Below are 16,601 nucleotides of genomic sequence, written 5' to 3' on the forward strand. Positions count from 1 at the left end.
AATGATACCATCTTATGGCCCCCTCGAAACCATACAACTTTTGTCTAAAACATTTTTCTCTATCTTGCTTATTTTTCGAGTTATTTGGCTGCCTAAGTTAAAATGGGTCACCCTGTATATATTTTTTTTATCATTGATGATCAAGTAGCTATAATTATGTATATTCTTTAGTTTTATTTCTTCACATGTTAACGAAGAGGAAAAAGAGTTCTATAAAATTTTTATTACGTAATTATGTATAATATTACATATATACACAGATTTCTACTGATATCCATATGATATAAAATAAGTCAGAGAATTAAAATTCTTTTTATGCTCGAACTTATAAAGGAAAGATGAAAAAATTAAGATAGCAGTTCTGTTAAGGATTCAAATTATATCACGTGACGATCTCCGAAATTCTAGATTAAAAGCGCCATCGCATATGAAATATTGTAAGTACTCAAATTCCACCGGTCTCCGGCAGTCTAAGTCGAACGCGGCATGTGTGTACATCGCCTATGCATAAATTGTTAGCATTTAAAATCACGTGCGCAATTAATTGAATTTGAGAGAAACTATGTACAAGTGTGAAAGCATTGTGTGGATGTGCGAGTAAGAGTGCAGCTTTGGCTAATTAATAAATTCAAGACATTTAAGTGAATAGTGTTGTATCTAATTTGCGTTTTATGACGCAAATTATCCTGCTATTCCTTTCTCCAGTAGATAAAAACTGGGATCCTGAAGACCATTTCATCATCTATTCCTCTACAAAAATTTGGCGATCCTGCCAGGATCAAAGGGAACTGCATCATCAATTTTCTTTCGACTGCAACGCTATTCAAAGAACAAAGGAAAAATTCCAATCTCGTGACATCACAACGAAGCAGCCATCGTTATTTGCTTCTTCATACGACGAACCGCTCATACTCTTCGAAACGATATGCGCACACACACAATCAACGCTTAAACCAAAACATACCGAACAAATAGACATTTTCGATAGACTCGACCTACCAGAGTTTACACTATTATGTAACGCATTGCCGCCCAATATGATATTCAGTACGAGTCGACAATAGAATGTCCCATCTTTCGCTCAATCAATCTGGATCATCGTTCGACCAAACAATTATAGAAAAAAGCTTCAAACAAGAAAATATATCAACCAATATGGAAGAATTCCAGGATATGGATTTAGCAGACTTGCTCTCTGATCAAATGCAAGATTTTGAATCTCTGAAACGCCAGATAGAACAAATTGCATCTCTTATACAAAATAACAAACCAAGCTCAGTTCTTTCATGTAGAGAAGGATACATGAAACACTTGTGGATTAAATGTCAACATCGAAATTCTCAAGCATATCGCATCGCCACTGACGAAGAGAAAAAGGCACTCACATACTTCACTAGGAAAGAATTTGCCACCATGGAAAACCTCATCTTCGAGGCCTTCGACTCTCTTGCTGAACACGCAGAGCTACAACCACGGGATGTTCCAGCAGCGACACCTCCCATGGCAGCTACAAGCCTCGGCGAATCTTATGTAAGGTTAGCTCGTATCGAAATACCGAAATTTTCCGGCAAACAAACCGAATGGCAATCTTATCGTGATACTTTTACCGCACTTGTAAAGAATAATCGCACATATGACAATGTAACAAAATTGTGGCATTTACGCACTTCTCTCAATGGAGAAGCCTTTGATCTGATTTCTACTATGGATGTAACTAATGCGAATTTCGAAGTAGCATGGGATTTACTTGTTCGACAATATAATAATACAATTGCATTAACAAATGCTCACTTGAATGCGTTATTCGCTATTGATCCTATAAAAAAGGAATCGCCTGCACTACTTAGAAATTTGCGTAACTCAATTACAAAGCATCTTGGAGCGTTGAAACAATTAGGCCGCAATACGGATGGCTACGACGACATTTTGATTAATCGCGCTGTTGTTTTGTTAGATTCACGCACCAAACGTGATTGGGAACTCTCGCTTACTTCCAATACAGAGTATCCAAAATTCGATGATCTTGATAAATTTCTCTTAGCTCGTATACAAGTACTAGAGTCACTCGAAACATCGTCGTCCGAATCAATACATGTAAACAATCAAATGATTTCGAAGTCGAAAACAAAATTCCAATCATCATCGATCAAATCACATTTAGCTTCTAATACAGAAGATTCCTGTCAATTATGCAAAGAAAATCATAAGTTATTCAAATGTAAAAATTCAAGCAAATTAGTCCAACAGAACGATTTGACTTAGTGAAAACGCATAAATGGTGCATCAATTGTTTGAAACCAAATCATAAAGTAACAGATTGCAAAAGCGATAAAAGTTGTTATAAATGTCAAAAACGTCATCATACATGGTTACATAGAGATGTAGAAATTAAATCAAAAGACGATAACTCAAACGCGACACAGCAACTATCTTGCGAAAGCGGTATGCAGATCGTAAACAAATCTCCAACTTTGTCACACTTGTCTTGCTCGACAACAATATCACATACAAATATTCAGCTCGGAACAGCTCGCGTTTGGTGTTTAAGTCCGTCGCAAAGAGCAATAAGAGTTCGAGCATTAATCGATCCTGGATCAACGTGGTCGTTCATATCCCACGATCTCGCACGCGCGCTTGGCGTAAAGACGGAACGAATTTCAGAATCACTCTCTAGCGTTGGAGAATCCAACGCTGGGCCTGTCTCATCAGCCGCGCATATTCGCATTTCCGCTAATCATCATGGCCACTCATCTGTTCATACTACTACTATGATATTGCAAAAAATTACTTCATACAAACCTCAATACACGGGTGATTTATCCTCGTGGTCCCACTTGTCGAACCTCGATTTTGCAGATGACTTTTTTAATGATGATCCAATACATGTACTAATTGGTGCTAATCTTTATGGAGCATTTCTTCTCGATGGCGTACGCAAAGGTAAAATTGATGAACCCATTGCACAAAAAACAATCTTCGGTTGGGTTGTATCTGGTAATATGCAATGCCCAACCAAAGGTTTGAATAATGCAATTACTATTAATCATGTAATTACAAACTCAATGTTGAATTCAAATTTACAACGATTTTGGGAAATCGAGGAATTTCCACAGTCCAAATTACTTTCAGTAGAGGATGAAAATTGTGAAACCCATTTTCGACAAACGCATAGACGGACTGATGACGGACGTTATATTGTACAGATTCCATTTAATTCGGATCTTCCACTGCCAATCGGCAAATCTCGATATGTCGCTGAATCATCTCTGAAAACTCTCGAATCTCGTCTAGCAAAAAATGATACTTATCGCCTAATGTACTCGGAATTTATGAAAGAATACGGAACTATGAATCATATGAGAGAAGTTCTCCCGTATACACAACCATCTAAGTTATCAGTCGAACCTGTGTACTTACCACACCATGCCGTTTTCAGAGAGAGCAGTCAAACGACCAAATTAAGAGTGGTTTTCAATGCATCCTCGAAAACTTCAAATGGCATGTCATTAAACGACTTCATGTACAAAGGCCCTGCTTTGCAGGCAGACCTAATAACAATAATGATCAATTGGCGTTCATATAAATTTGTATTTACTGCGGATCTCGCTCGAATGTATCGCAATATCTTATTAGATGAAAATCATGTAGACTTTCAACGCATTTTATGGCGTTATTCTCATACTGAGCCTGTGAAAGAGTATCAACTCATGACTGTCACGTATGGAACACGTTCAGCGCCGTTCCTCGCGCTTCGTGTTGTCAAACAATTAGTAGAGGACGAAGGAAAGAGTTTTCCTCTCGCTTCACCAATACTTCTACACGATACATTTGTCGACGATCTTCTTTTTGGAGCACATAACAAGTGCAATGCGTTAGCCGCTCAAAATGAACTAATTCTATTACTCGATAGAGGAAAATTCCAAGCTCGCAAATGGACAAGCAACTCGCATGATTTACTTTTTGGTATAGATTCATCAGATTACGGACTTGCCTGGACAGCGCCTACAGGTGAAAATGATGGCATTAAATTACTTGGGATTAATTGGAATCCATCTAATGACATGTTCGGATTTAAAGTAATTATTGACATTCCAAAGCGAATTACTAAACGCACTACACTTTCGTTAATCGCAAAGCTATTTGACCCTATGGGCTGGCTATCACCTATCATCATTATTGGAAAATGCTTCATTCAAAACTTATTCCGTGAAAATTATTCATGGGATGATCCATTGCCGAAAAACCTAACTCAATCCATTCTCGATTATTTCCATTCACTGAATCAAATAACTTCAATTTCTATTCAACGATGGACTGGCTTTTCACCAAGTGTCCGTTCTGTACAAACCCACGGATTCTCTGATGCGTCAAAAATAGCTTACGGAGCTGCAATTTATTTACGAGTTGAAGATTACAACGGCCAAATCACTGTTACTTTATTAATGAGCAAATCAAAAGTCGCTCCAATAAAATCACAAAGCATTCCTAGACTTGAGCTTCAAGCAGCCTTACTGCTAGCTCGATGTTTAACTTCAATTCGAAATGCAAGAGCCCTAACTCATGTACCCTTTCAATGTTGGACTGATGCAAGTATTGTTCTCACTTGGCTCAGTCAACATCCAGCAAAATGGAAAACGTTCATCGCAAATAGAGTGTCTGAAATACACTCATTACTTCCTGACCATACATGGCGGCATGTTCCTACTAAAACTAACCCTGCTGATCTTGTCTCTCGAGGAATGTCCGTCAGTCAACTGATTGACTCATCACTCTGGTGGCAAGGACCACCGTGGCTATCACATTCACAATCTGACTGGCCCGAAAATTTAATTCAATTGCCCTCTAATATAGATCTCGAAGAGAATAGAAAAATTCATGTCACTTTCACTGTATTCGTTTTCGATCAATTATCCGAATTGTATGAACGTTGCTCTAAATGGAGTAAAATTCTCCGAGCAGTAGCTTACATTCTAAAAGCAAAAGAAATTCTTTCTCACAAAGTAAACAAACATACGAGTGATACAAAGCTCCTTACGGCAAGCGACATCAACGCAGCAGAACAACTAGTTCTAAAACATTTACAAAACATCCTATTTCCACTTGAATTATCAAGTCTTCAAAACAATTTACCATGTCCAAAGAAAAGTAAGCTCCCGTCTCTCACTCCATATTTGACAGATTCTCTTATTCGAGTCGGCGGTCGCTTAGAGAACGCTGACCTCACTTTCGACAATCGGCATCCAATTATTCTAGCTAAGCATAGAGTTACAAAATTGATAATCGAAGATGTTCATAGAAGATGCCTGCATGGAGGCGTACGTTTAACTTTGAGTACTCTACGTGAAAATTATTGGGTGATCAATGCGAGAACTCTTGTGAAGTCTGTTGTTTACAATTGTTTGGAATGCGCAAAAGTAAGAGCGAAATTATCGCATCAAATTATGGTAAACTTGCCAAAGAGACGAATCACTCGACCTCCGCGTGCATTTATTGATTGCGGAATCGACTATGCAGGTCCGCTTCAGGTACGTCTTAGTTCTGGTCGCGGCCATAAATCCCAACCCTGCTACATTGCTCTCTTCATTTGTTTCGCAGTTAAAGCAATTCATCTAGAATTAGTATCGAATTATTCATCTGATGCGTTTATCGCGGCCTTCAAACGCTTTACTTCGCGTCGAGGATTGCCCGAGAGAATGTACAGCGACTGCGGTACGAATCTTCGTGGCGCTGATAGACTTATGAGAACTGCATACGACGAGGCAATCTCAAATACCGAGTTTCGAACTTTATTAACTAACGATCGAATTATGTGGATTTATAATCCACTTGCAGCCCCTCATTTTGGAGGATTATGGGAAGCGGGCGTGCGCAGCGTTAAAGGACATCTTACGAAAATCTTGAAAAATCGAACTCCAACGTTTGAGGAACTAACAACAATACTTTGTCAAATTGAAGGTGTTTTAAATTCACGTCCACTTGGACCCTTAACTGACGATATAGAAAGCTTTGAAGCTCTAACTCCTGGTCATTTCTTGACAGGCAGTAGCTTGATATCAATTCCTCAACCTTCTCTAATCTATTTAAATGAAAATCGTTTATCACGTTGGGAGGCCATGCAACAATGTTTTGAAATTTTTTGACGTAAATGGTCTACTGATTATCTAAACTCACTTCAGCAACGCACAAAATGGCGTCTTGAACAACCTAATATAAAACTAGGACAACTAGTTTTGTTGAAACAACCAAACCTTCCAGCCTCGAAATGGCTTTTAGGAAGAATTATCGAATGCATTCCGGGTCGCGATGATAAAGTTCGCACTGTTCGAGTAAAAACTGAGAACTCAACCTTTCTACGTCCAATAACTGAGATTGCACAATTGCCAGTAGCTTTAGAGTCTGATAACACCGATTCCGAATGCACTCGTTAATATAATATCGATAAGTTAAATTTATAAAGGTTCACAAAGAATTATACTTATGAATCATTATTGTACGATTGATTGATCAGAATTCACCTTTATCTTCTGTCTATGTAATTAACTTTCACTGAAATTCTATCTGTTCAATCAACTTCGATGAACTTGAATAATTAGTCACAAACAGCGAAACTCATTGTATTATGTACCGCACCGTAATATGTAACGAAAGTAAGCAACTACATGTAATATTCATCGAATCGTCCTATATTATTCGTTACTTTGATAATTATTTGAACCAGACGGTTCAAGGCGGGCGGTTTGTTAAGGATTCAAATTATATCACGTGACGATCTCCGAAATTCTAGATTAAAAGCGCCATCGCATATGAAATATTGTAAGTACTCAAATTCCACCGGTCTCCGGCAGTCTAAGTCGAACGCGGCATGTGTGTACATCGCCTATGCATAAATTGTTAGCATTTAAAATCACGTGCGCAATTAATTGAATTTGAGAGAAACTATGTACAAGTGTGAAAGCATTGTGTGGATGTGCGAGTAAGAGTGCAGCTTTGGCTAATTAATAAATTCAAGACATTTAAGTGAATAGTGTTGTATCTAATTTGCGTTTTATGACGCAAATTATCCTGCTATTCCTTTCTCCAGTAGATAAAAACTGGGATCCTGAAGACCATTTCATCATCTATTCCTCTACAAGTTCTGAAATTAAGATTTCCTTCCTCCATTTTAAATAAAAAATATATAGGATACATGTATAATACAAATAAAAGATAATTAATAAAGGTTTAAGAAAGAATAATTAATCATAAATAAAAAGAGAAAAAATATAATCATTACATAATCATATATTCTAATCATTATATGCTCTAATCATTAAACATTATTATCATTTAAGAATATGTTATAAGAAAATCTGTACAAGAAGGATGAGAGAACAAAGAAATAGTTTTGGAAGTTGCCTATTCTTTTCTCCTTCTTTAAATAATAAAAGAGAACTAACTTATACTATTATAATTACACTATACAGGGTTTACCAAAAGTGTGGAAACCCCTTAATATTTCGAAAAATACGCATTTAAAAAAAAATGTTTCATACAAAAGTTATAGGGTTTTATGTGGCGCATTACACAGCAACATTATTATGACCTCGAATAGCGTTGTCAAGGTTATGTGAAGGTCACCTCCAACTTTTTAAATGGGACACCCTATATGCTTTTGCATATTCTTGTAGCTTATCTCGAGAGCTTTCCAAAACACTATAATTAAGTTAGTTTTCATTAAGTACTTTCCGAGTTATGAGGTTTGAAATCATTTCTTAATTTTACATAAACCGTAAAATATCTAGTAAAATATTCATTTTTCGATTATCTTACCTTAATACTTTTATGTACAAAATAATGAGAGGAATCAATTGGTGTAAAGAAAACACAAAATTGTTTCGAAAAAAAAAATGTAGTTTGCAATTAACAATTACATTTTTTTTTTGCTATATGGGAAAGGATGCATAATGCGATTTATTTATGTATAATAAAGAATAATTTTTTACATACGATTAAATTAGGTCAAAATCCATACATAATTATATCTACACAATTATACATAATTAAATATAAACTTTTTTCTGAGTTTATAAATTTTTGATGTTTATTTCAACAATAATTTGGAAGAGTAGGGCACTGAAAATGACGTCCATTTTAGGTCCTTTTTTGAGTATTATTTTGAACGTCCGAAGTTGTGACAAACCGACGCCTTATGGGCGTTCAATGGATGTCCGTCGAACTTAATTCACACATCTTTTGGATGTCCAATGTCCGAACTCGGACATCTACTGGACGTCAATAGGACGTCCATGTGCCATTTGGGTACTAATATACAATGCTCTCTTTATATGCTTATTTTGCTTAAAATAATTTTTTTAACAAAGAATGATTATATATTTTCATATTTGTTCAAAGATTTATAAACATAAAATATACGTAATAATAAATATATAAATGTATGTAATAGTAATTGTAAATATATATAATAAACATAAACTGCATCAATCTAATTAAAATAAATTTAACACTGTGTATCTAATAAATTACAGCTTATAAAATATGAAACGTTTTAAAGAAAGAAGAATCAGGCTTTTAGTATTATTTTTGTAGTTAAATTATTTCTTATATCAAAAGTTGTGCATCTGTAAAAATGTCATAAAATGATATATATACAGGGTGACCCATTTTAACTTAGGCAGCCAAATAACTCGAAAAATAAGCAAGATAGAGAAAAATGTTTTAGACAAAAGTTGTATGGTTTCGAGGGGGCCATAAGATGGTATCATTGGTTTGACCTTGAAGAGTCATTTGAAGGTCACGTGAAGGTCACTTCAATTTTTTTAAATGGAACATCCTATATATTTTTGTACATTCTTGTAGCTCATCTCGAGAGCTTTCCAAAACACTATAATTAAGTACATTTTCGTTAAGTACTTTTTGAGTTATGAGGCTTGAAATAATTTCTTAATTTTACATAAACCGTAAAATATCTTGTAAAATATTCATTTTTCGATTACCTTACCTTAATAGTTTTATGTACAAAATAATGAGAGGAATCAATTGGTGTAAAGAAAACACATAGTTGTTTCGAAGAAAAAATATGTAATTTGCAATTAACAATTCCATATTTTTTCTTAAAAACAACTATGTGTTTTCTTTACACCAATTGATTCCTCTCATTATTTTGTACATAAAAGTATTAAGGTAAGATAATCGAAAAATGAATATTTTACAAGATATTTTACGGTTTATGTAAAATTAAGAAATTATTTCAAGCATCATAACTCAAAAAGTACTTAACGGAAAGGTACTTAATTATAGTGTTTTGGAAAGCTCTCGAAATAAGCTACAAGAATGTACAAAAATATATAGGGTATTCCATTTAAAAAAATTGAAGTGACCTTCACGTGACCTTCAAATGACTCTTCAAGGTCAAACCAATGATACCATCTTATGGCCCCCTCGAAACCATACAACTTTTGTCTAAAACATTTTTCTCTATCTTGCTTATTTTTCGAGTTATTTGGCTGCCTAAGTTAAAATGGGTCACCCTGTATATATGTATATATATATATATATATATATATATATATCATCAGCAAATCTGATCTGAAATGTATAATACTAACTGTTACTTGGTGTTTGCTGGGATATATACCCAGCAAAATGTTAGCAGGTTGGCAGCAGATTGGCAGCAAATTCGATCAGAATCCCACACCAGAATCGTAGCATCTGTGTCTGCATTAAGGTGAAAGCATATAAAATTGCATAGGCGCATAACCATAAGCATAAAGAAATTGATCCACAAATATACCCACAAATTGGTCCACAAATATACCCACACAGCACATTATACTAAAAGATAACGAAAAGATGTTTTTTTAAGTTATCTTTTCGACAAAACGAAAAGATGTCTATAAAGACATCTTTTCGCTTTGTCGAAAAAGATGACATAAAAAAGATATAATAGTATGTGGCACGTGTTTCTTCGCTTGCCGCTACGCGGCGAGCCATTCTTAACTTATCTCGTATTTAATATTTATCACGAAATGTATATAAAGAATTAGTAATTAATATAAGATCTGAAGCATATTTTTGCCTTTTACGAGCAGTAATGCCAGAAAGAGGATACTGCTCGCACGCATCAATCAGAGAGAGCCACATACATGTGCTACGCAGAATGATTGTATGCGTGTGAGCCAGATTCTTTTCCTGACATTACTGTTTATCTGTTTAATTTCTGACAAATTGAATTTAAAATAATTTATTTAATAATCTGGATTTCTTGTTGGGATTCAGAATATTAAACAGATTATTAGAAATTAGGTGGATAAATGGGAGAAATAGCCCATTTATTGCGTGTATTGAAGTATTCCTACTACCGAATGTCGATAATCTATATAGAATGAATCAAGTCATCTTTTAGTCATCATATGGACAAGACTAAAAAGTCACTGAATCGGGTCATGAGATGACTTTTAGCCATCTTTCCGTCGGCTTAACGATGTCAGTAAAAGATGTCTGTGACAAAAAAATGTCCAGTTAGGGTGTCCCATTTAAAAAGTTGGAGGTGATCTTTACATAACCTTGACAACGCTATTCGAGGTCATAATAATGTTGCTGTGTAATGCGCCACATAAGACCCTATAACTTTTGTATAAAACATTTTTTTTTAAATGCGTATTTTTCGAAATATTAAGGGGTTTCCACACTTTTGGTAAACCCTGTATACTTATATTATACTATTACACATTACCATAAGTACATAAAAATGCGTATAGTAATTCTTCTTTTTCAGAAAGAAAAGAATCGAATATATCTATTATTTGCAAATGTTGTGTACCCCCAACATTTGTCTAAGGCGGGGGGTGTTACAGTAGGTACAAGGCGGGTTCTAACCCTGGGATCTCAGGGGGGTGAGGGGCGAGGGGAACCGGGGGGAGGGGTAATGACGTCACGCGGGGGGTTGATGACGTCACGCGGGGGGGTTGATGACGTCACGCGGGGGGGTGACGTCACGCGGGGTGGGGTAATGACGTCACGCGGGGAGGGGGTAATGACGTCACGCGGGGAGGTAATGACGTAACGCGGGGGAGGGGTAATGACGTCACGCGGGGGAGAGGGACCTCCCCGGTACACCCCTCACCCCTCACCCCAATATAAGTAACAGCTCTCGCGGTAGCCCACCCCCTCACCCCCTCACCCCAAATCGCAAGTAATATTATATTACATGCCCGGTTATCGCAATGATAAGTAATTTTATCGCAATGATAAGTAATATTATATTACCCGGTTATCGCAAGTATAAGTAATATTATATTACATACCCGGTTATCGCAATGATAAGTAATTTTATCGCAATGATAAGTAATATTATATTACATACCCTAACGCGTCGGGACATGTTTTCGCAAACAAATGGCGACCCCCAGAATCATCTTCCACGATTTTTTCTCGGAAGGAATGCAACGCGTATCAGCGCCGATGTTCGGCTGCTTCGCGCCTTTGTTTCAAAGATAAGAAAGGATTAGATGAAATTTATATAAGGAGAATTGGATGTTTTATCGCAAGTATAAGTAATATTATATTACATACCCGGTTATCGCAATGATAAGTAATTTTATCGCAATGATAAGTAATATTATATTACATACCCTAACGCGTCGGGACATGTTTCTTCGTGGATATTACATTACGGTGAGCGCCGATGTTCGGCTGCTGGAATTTATAAACAATATAAAATAGATAGTGCCTGATTTCATTACTGTGATATTACTTCATGGAAGTTTTGAGAGGAATGGGGGCTGAAACTTATGGAGAGGGTCTGTCTCCACGTCAAAAAGTCTTCAGCTTTCGTGCAGTGAACGTAAGAGTAAAGTGCATAAAATGAATATAGAAGAAGAGGTTATTATCGTCGAAGATAGTGATGAAAATGTGGAGGTTGTGGATGTTGAAGACTCATCTGATGATGAAAATATGGAAATAGATGTTGAAAATGTGGAGGTTGTGGATGTTGAAGACTCATCTGATGATGAAAATATCGAAATAGATGTTGAAAATGTGGAGGTTGTGGATGTTGAAGACTCATCTGATGATGAGATAGGACATTTGGAAGACTTTGGCTACGACAGCGAGTGCAATGAGGAACTAAGTGAGGAACTAAGTGAGATACAGGTGCGAGCGTTAAAACGAGCTGACATTCGCGATATCGACTTAATTCAAAAAATGTGCTGCATCTTCTTTTATTATGAAACACTTAACAGTGAAACACTTAACAGTGAAAAATTTTGCACAGCGTGTTTTCTACGAGTAACAGACTTGTTTTCACGTGCTCGTGCTGTGCGTATACATGAGACTCAACGATACGTTTTCCTATTAGGAGAAAGATGCTGCGAATGTAAAGCCTCAGTGTCTCAAATAGTTTCATGCGGTCTGTGTCCTATTTGCATTCAATAAACTTTCAAAGATTGTGCTGGCACAGTGGACATTTATGAATGTGAAAATTCAGCAAGTGTTGTAAAAATGGTAGCTAAAAAAAAATCAATGAACATGTCTTCGGTGTTGCAATATTTAAGAAATCGCGAACTTGGTGTAGGAAATTCTCCAACCGCAACCTCCAATCTACAATGTTATATACGGATTACAGAGAGGAATAGATTAGAGGCAGCCATTTGCAAAGATTGCTGTTTGCCAGGCGGGAATCGACAAGCGTGTTCTAAAAGGATGCAAGAAATCCATCAACATATCCATTGGTTGCTATATCTAGAATATACCATCGGTTATGATTCTGATTCTGATTCTAATACGGATGCTGATCATTAATTGGAGGTAGGTCGCATGTGTAGGTATTTATTTTCAAATTATTAAAATAATTAATAAATTTTTTTATGTGCAGAAGGAGTCACCGACCATCACCCCGCGCCGTCACCTCTCTTCCACCACCCAGCCGCCCCACCATCGCCTCTCATCGACACCACCACATCGCCGTTGTCGTTGCCCTCCTATTCATTTATATTTTTATATTTTAAATCCTTTTAAATTTTTCTTACATTATCTTTTACACACACACACACACACACACACACACACACACACACACACACACACACACACACACACACACATTGTATAATACACATTTTATTTTTATTAAAAAAGTATTAATATAAAAAAAAATCTTATTTATTTTCAAAATTCCTCTCTCTTTCCTTTGCTCCATTTATTACTAAACTATAAAAAACTATTAAACAGAAAAATTATATTAAATTATCAAAAATAATTTCATTGCGCTATATCTCTCACCGCGCTCTTGCCGCGTGCGCTTCTTTCTCACCGCGCCGTATCTCTCGCCGCGTGCGCCTCTCTCTCGCCGCGCCGCGCTATCTCTTCTCTCGCGTGCGCCGTATCACTCCTTCGCGCTGTCTCTTTCTTTCTTTCCTAGTGTTTGCTCTCTCATGATAACTCTCTCGCAAAGAGTTATGCATGAAAGCTGGGACGGGAGAGCGCGCCAAACGCAAAGAAAGTACACCATGACATAGACTTATAACTATTTATTCTGCTTATATTTAGTATACAAATATAATTTTTGTCTTACATATTAAGAATTAAAAGCTAAAGCTGCCAGCTCGCAATCGACGAGTTGATGCTTGTTGAAGGTGTCGCTAGCGCGTATTACGTCGATACTTCTTTCGGATCCGTTACAGTGGACGCGATATTGGAGAATAGCGTAAATTTGACATCAACTGTCTCGGTCACTCTAACCAATCGAGCAAAAGTTACATCTATACATTGATCGAGATCGAACATAGGGTGTAACGTCGATTCGATCATCATCATGCGTACGTCTGAAGATTCGAGACTTATGAGTTTAGCGTCGTTAATCGTATGAACTCGCACTGTTAGCGGTCCAACACTTATAAAATTGTAGATGTCTTGAGAGCCGTTCCGAAGGAGATTTAGAATGTTATGACGTTGCTCACAGAGTCCCTTCCACGTTTCGAGAGATAATATCAGTTCCTTTCCCCGATGATCTTTTATGGCAATTACCACGTAACTCGGCGGACCCACGTTGATACCAATTTCGAGGAATTTGAATTCCGTAGCAGTCAATGCGTATCGTCTACCTAGTATACGAACCGCACGACGCTCCAACGAAATGCTACGGGAAAAATTAAAATTAAATAATAGTAATAATAATAAAATGTGTAAAAACAGAAAAAATAGAAAGAAGTTAAACGAAACTTACTCGTCACATTTCTTCTCAAACAATGGAGTTTTATCACGACTCGGCACGTAATTATTCACGTGTCTTCCGATGCCGCCGCCGCCGCTGCTGCTGCTGCTTCTTTCGACGTAGTACATTTCTCTGGGGGGTTATGAAAAGTGAACCACCAAGTGAACGGTTAACGCGACACTGATCGTACAGGAATTAACCGAGTATACGTGACGCTCATCTTCCAAAAGTATAATGTGGTGGGGGATCAATGCTTCTAACGCTTTGAAATTTAGGAGAAGGAGGAGACGGCGCTCGGACAAAAGAATTCTTAGAAACGCAAGGAAAGGATTAGGGTGGGGAAATAAGAGATAACACATATTAATGTTTACATATTTTATTTTTCTTGCAATTCTTTCTGGCGTTGCGACCACCAGTTAAATATTTTGAATATATTTTGTAATGCGCAATTCTTAACATGTTTTCCACATCGCTTACTATTGGTAATATCTAATTTATTTAGAGAATCAATATCTTCGTAATCTGGATCCAAGGTTTCAATGATATAGCCGTTTCCCGCATCGTCTAGTATATCGGTCAGCCATTCTCGCTTTTCAAGTCCTTTAACGTACACGACAGACGATTCTTCTTCTTCTTCTTCTTCTTCTTCGTGTATCGTACCAACGACAGCTGTTGTAATTACACGCTGAGCCAAGCCATACGGAACGTTTCCGTCTTCCCATTGTAATCCGTGATGATTTCTAATCAGCCATGAGACTTGACATCGCTCAGATTTTGTAAGCACTCTCCACGGTACGGGACTTGCGAAAAAGTAATGCGAGAGAACATATCCCTTTCTCAGGATTGCCGCTTCCTTAACGACAAAATTTCTCCCGACAATAAATCCTTGCAGATCCACAAACGTTGGTACGGACATGACGAGATCTCTCTCTCTCGTCGCGAGGAATGACTACACTCTAAAACCAACGCCTCGCAACACTTTGATTTATATATCCTGCTCCTCTTCCCCTCTCTCTCTTGTGTCGCGAACACTTAGGTGATTTTGCGTACAACGTTGGTCAACGGATTGTACTGGATCACGCGATCGTGTATGATGAGACAGTACGCAGTGGTATTCGTCGGCACGTTCTCCTTACACTCGAATTCCAATCTCACATCCACGGTTGCGCTCTTGACCGATTCGTTTTGTCGAGAACAATCGAACGCCAACGAACGGGCTAGGAACGTCTATCGAAAGTCTATCAAACGTCTATCGAACGCCAACGGACGCCAACGAATGGTTCAAGAACGGCAGTGAACGACTATCAAACGTGTAAGGAACGTCTATCGAACGCCAGCGAACATCCATTGAACATCTATCAAACGCCAATGAACGCCAACGAACGGGCCAGGAACGTCTATCGAATGTCTATCGAACGTCTATCGAACGCCAACGGTGAAACACTACCGGATAGCAAACTAGGCAAAATTTCATGTCCTGAACCCGTCCGGGCATTTCTAAAACGCGACCATAGACCTTAAAGCACATTGCATTACGCAATCCGCGGAGTAGCGGGTCGAACCGCGGGGCGGGTCTATATAGCACTGGGGGGCACATGCTAATATGAAAAAGATAAATAATATCATTATCCTTTGTATTATTTCTTGTTCCTTATTTTCTTTTTCTTTATTTCTTACCTTCCTTCTTTTCTTTTTTTTTTATAATCTATTTAATCCGATATATAAGACTTCCTTCTGTTCGCTCGACACTCTTTTCAACCGTTCGCTCGACACTCGCTCGATACTCTTTTCAACCGTTCGCTCGACACTCTTTTCACTGCTATCCAATTCGATACTGACAGTTGCTCTGTTTCTTAAACGCTCATCACCTTCATCTCTACCATAGACCCTTTCCACTGATTTCATTCCAATGTGATACTTGAAACGTGCTTACTCTCATATATTTATTCTAATTATCATCCATCGCTATCCATCTCTCTTTCTCTCTTACAATATTTCACGATTGTGTGTGTGTGTGTGTGTGTGTACTATTAGAAGAAATATTAATAAAGATTTTTGTATTTTTTCATATATATATGTATTTCATATTTCATATATTGTATTATATACGATTATTGGGAAGGATGTATTAATAAAGATTTTTGTATTTTATATATTTCATGTATATTTTTATATGCTGTACATATTTTTTCTTGAAAATGAAAAATAAACACTGTATGATTAATTAATCACATTGTCCTTATGTATCCAAGAGTTGTGCGAATTGTCAAATCCCAGCCATTTCACGTAAACCTCGTCACCCCTCCTGCGCAGTACTTTCTCCACGAGATATACGTCCGGATAATTCGCGCGATGCAACTCGTGCTCGTAGAACGCTCCGGCGATAGATGTT

At 37.3% G+C, this 16,601-nt stretch overlaps 1 protein-coding gene and 1 pseudogene across 1 annotated transcript; one reads left to right on the top strand and one right to left on the bottom strand.

Moving 5' to 3' along the window:
• Positions 1–1,500: 1,500 nt before the first annotated feature.
• LOC145973790 (uncharacterized) lies at positions 1,501–6,428 on the top strand. Its single transcript, XM_083103364.1, has 3 exons — positions 1,501–2,052; positions 2,232–6,102; positions 6,220–6,428. Exons 1-3 carry the CDS (start codon positions 1,501–1,503, stop codon positions 6,426–6,428), a joined length of 4,632 nt encoding a protein of 1,543 aa, XP_082959490.1.
• A 7,159-nt stretch (positions 6,429–13,587) lies between these two features.
• LOC145973791 (uncharacterized) lies at positions 13,588–16,114 on the bottom strand (annotated as a pseudogene).
• Between the last annotated feature and the right edge of the window lie 487 nt (positions 16,115–16,601).

This window comes from Camponotus vicinus, unplaced genomic scaffold, assembly GCF_025532165.1.
Source record: "Camponotus vicinus isolate PSW18456_S1 unplaced genomic scaffold, iyCamVici1.0 SCAF_6, whole genome shotgun sequence".
In the NCBI taxonomy this organism is placed as follows: domain Eukaryota; kingdom Metazoa; phylum Arthropoda; class Insecta; order Hymenoptera; family Formicidae; genus Camponotus; species Camponotus vicinus.

Coding starts and splice junctions, on each gene's coding strand:
- LOC145973790 (XM_083103364.1), top strand. CDS start 1,501: ATGGCAGCTACAAGCCTCGGCGAATCTTATGTAAGGTTAGCTCGTATC. Junction 2,053..2,231: donor TTCTCTTAGCTCGTATACAA/GTACTAGAGTCA, acceptor TAAAAATTCAAG/CAAATTAGTCCAACAGAACG. Junction 6,103..6,219: donor AAATGAAAATCGTTTATCAC/GTTGGGAGGCCA, acceptor ATATAAAACTAG/GACAACTAGTTTTGTTGAAA.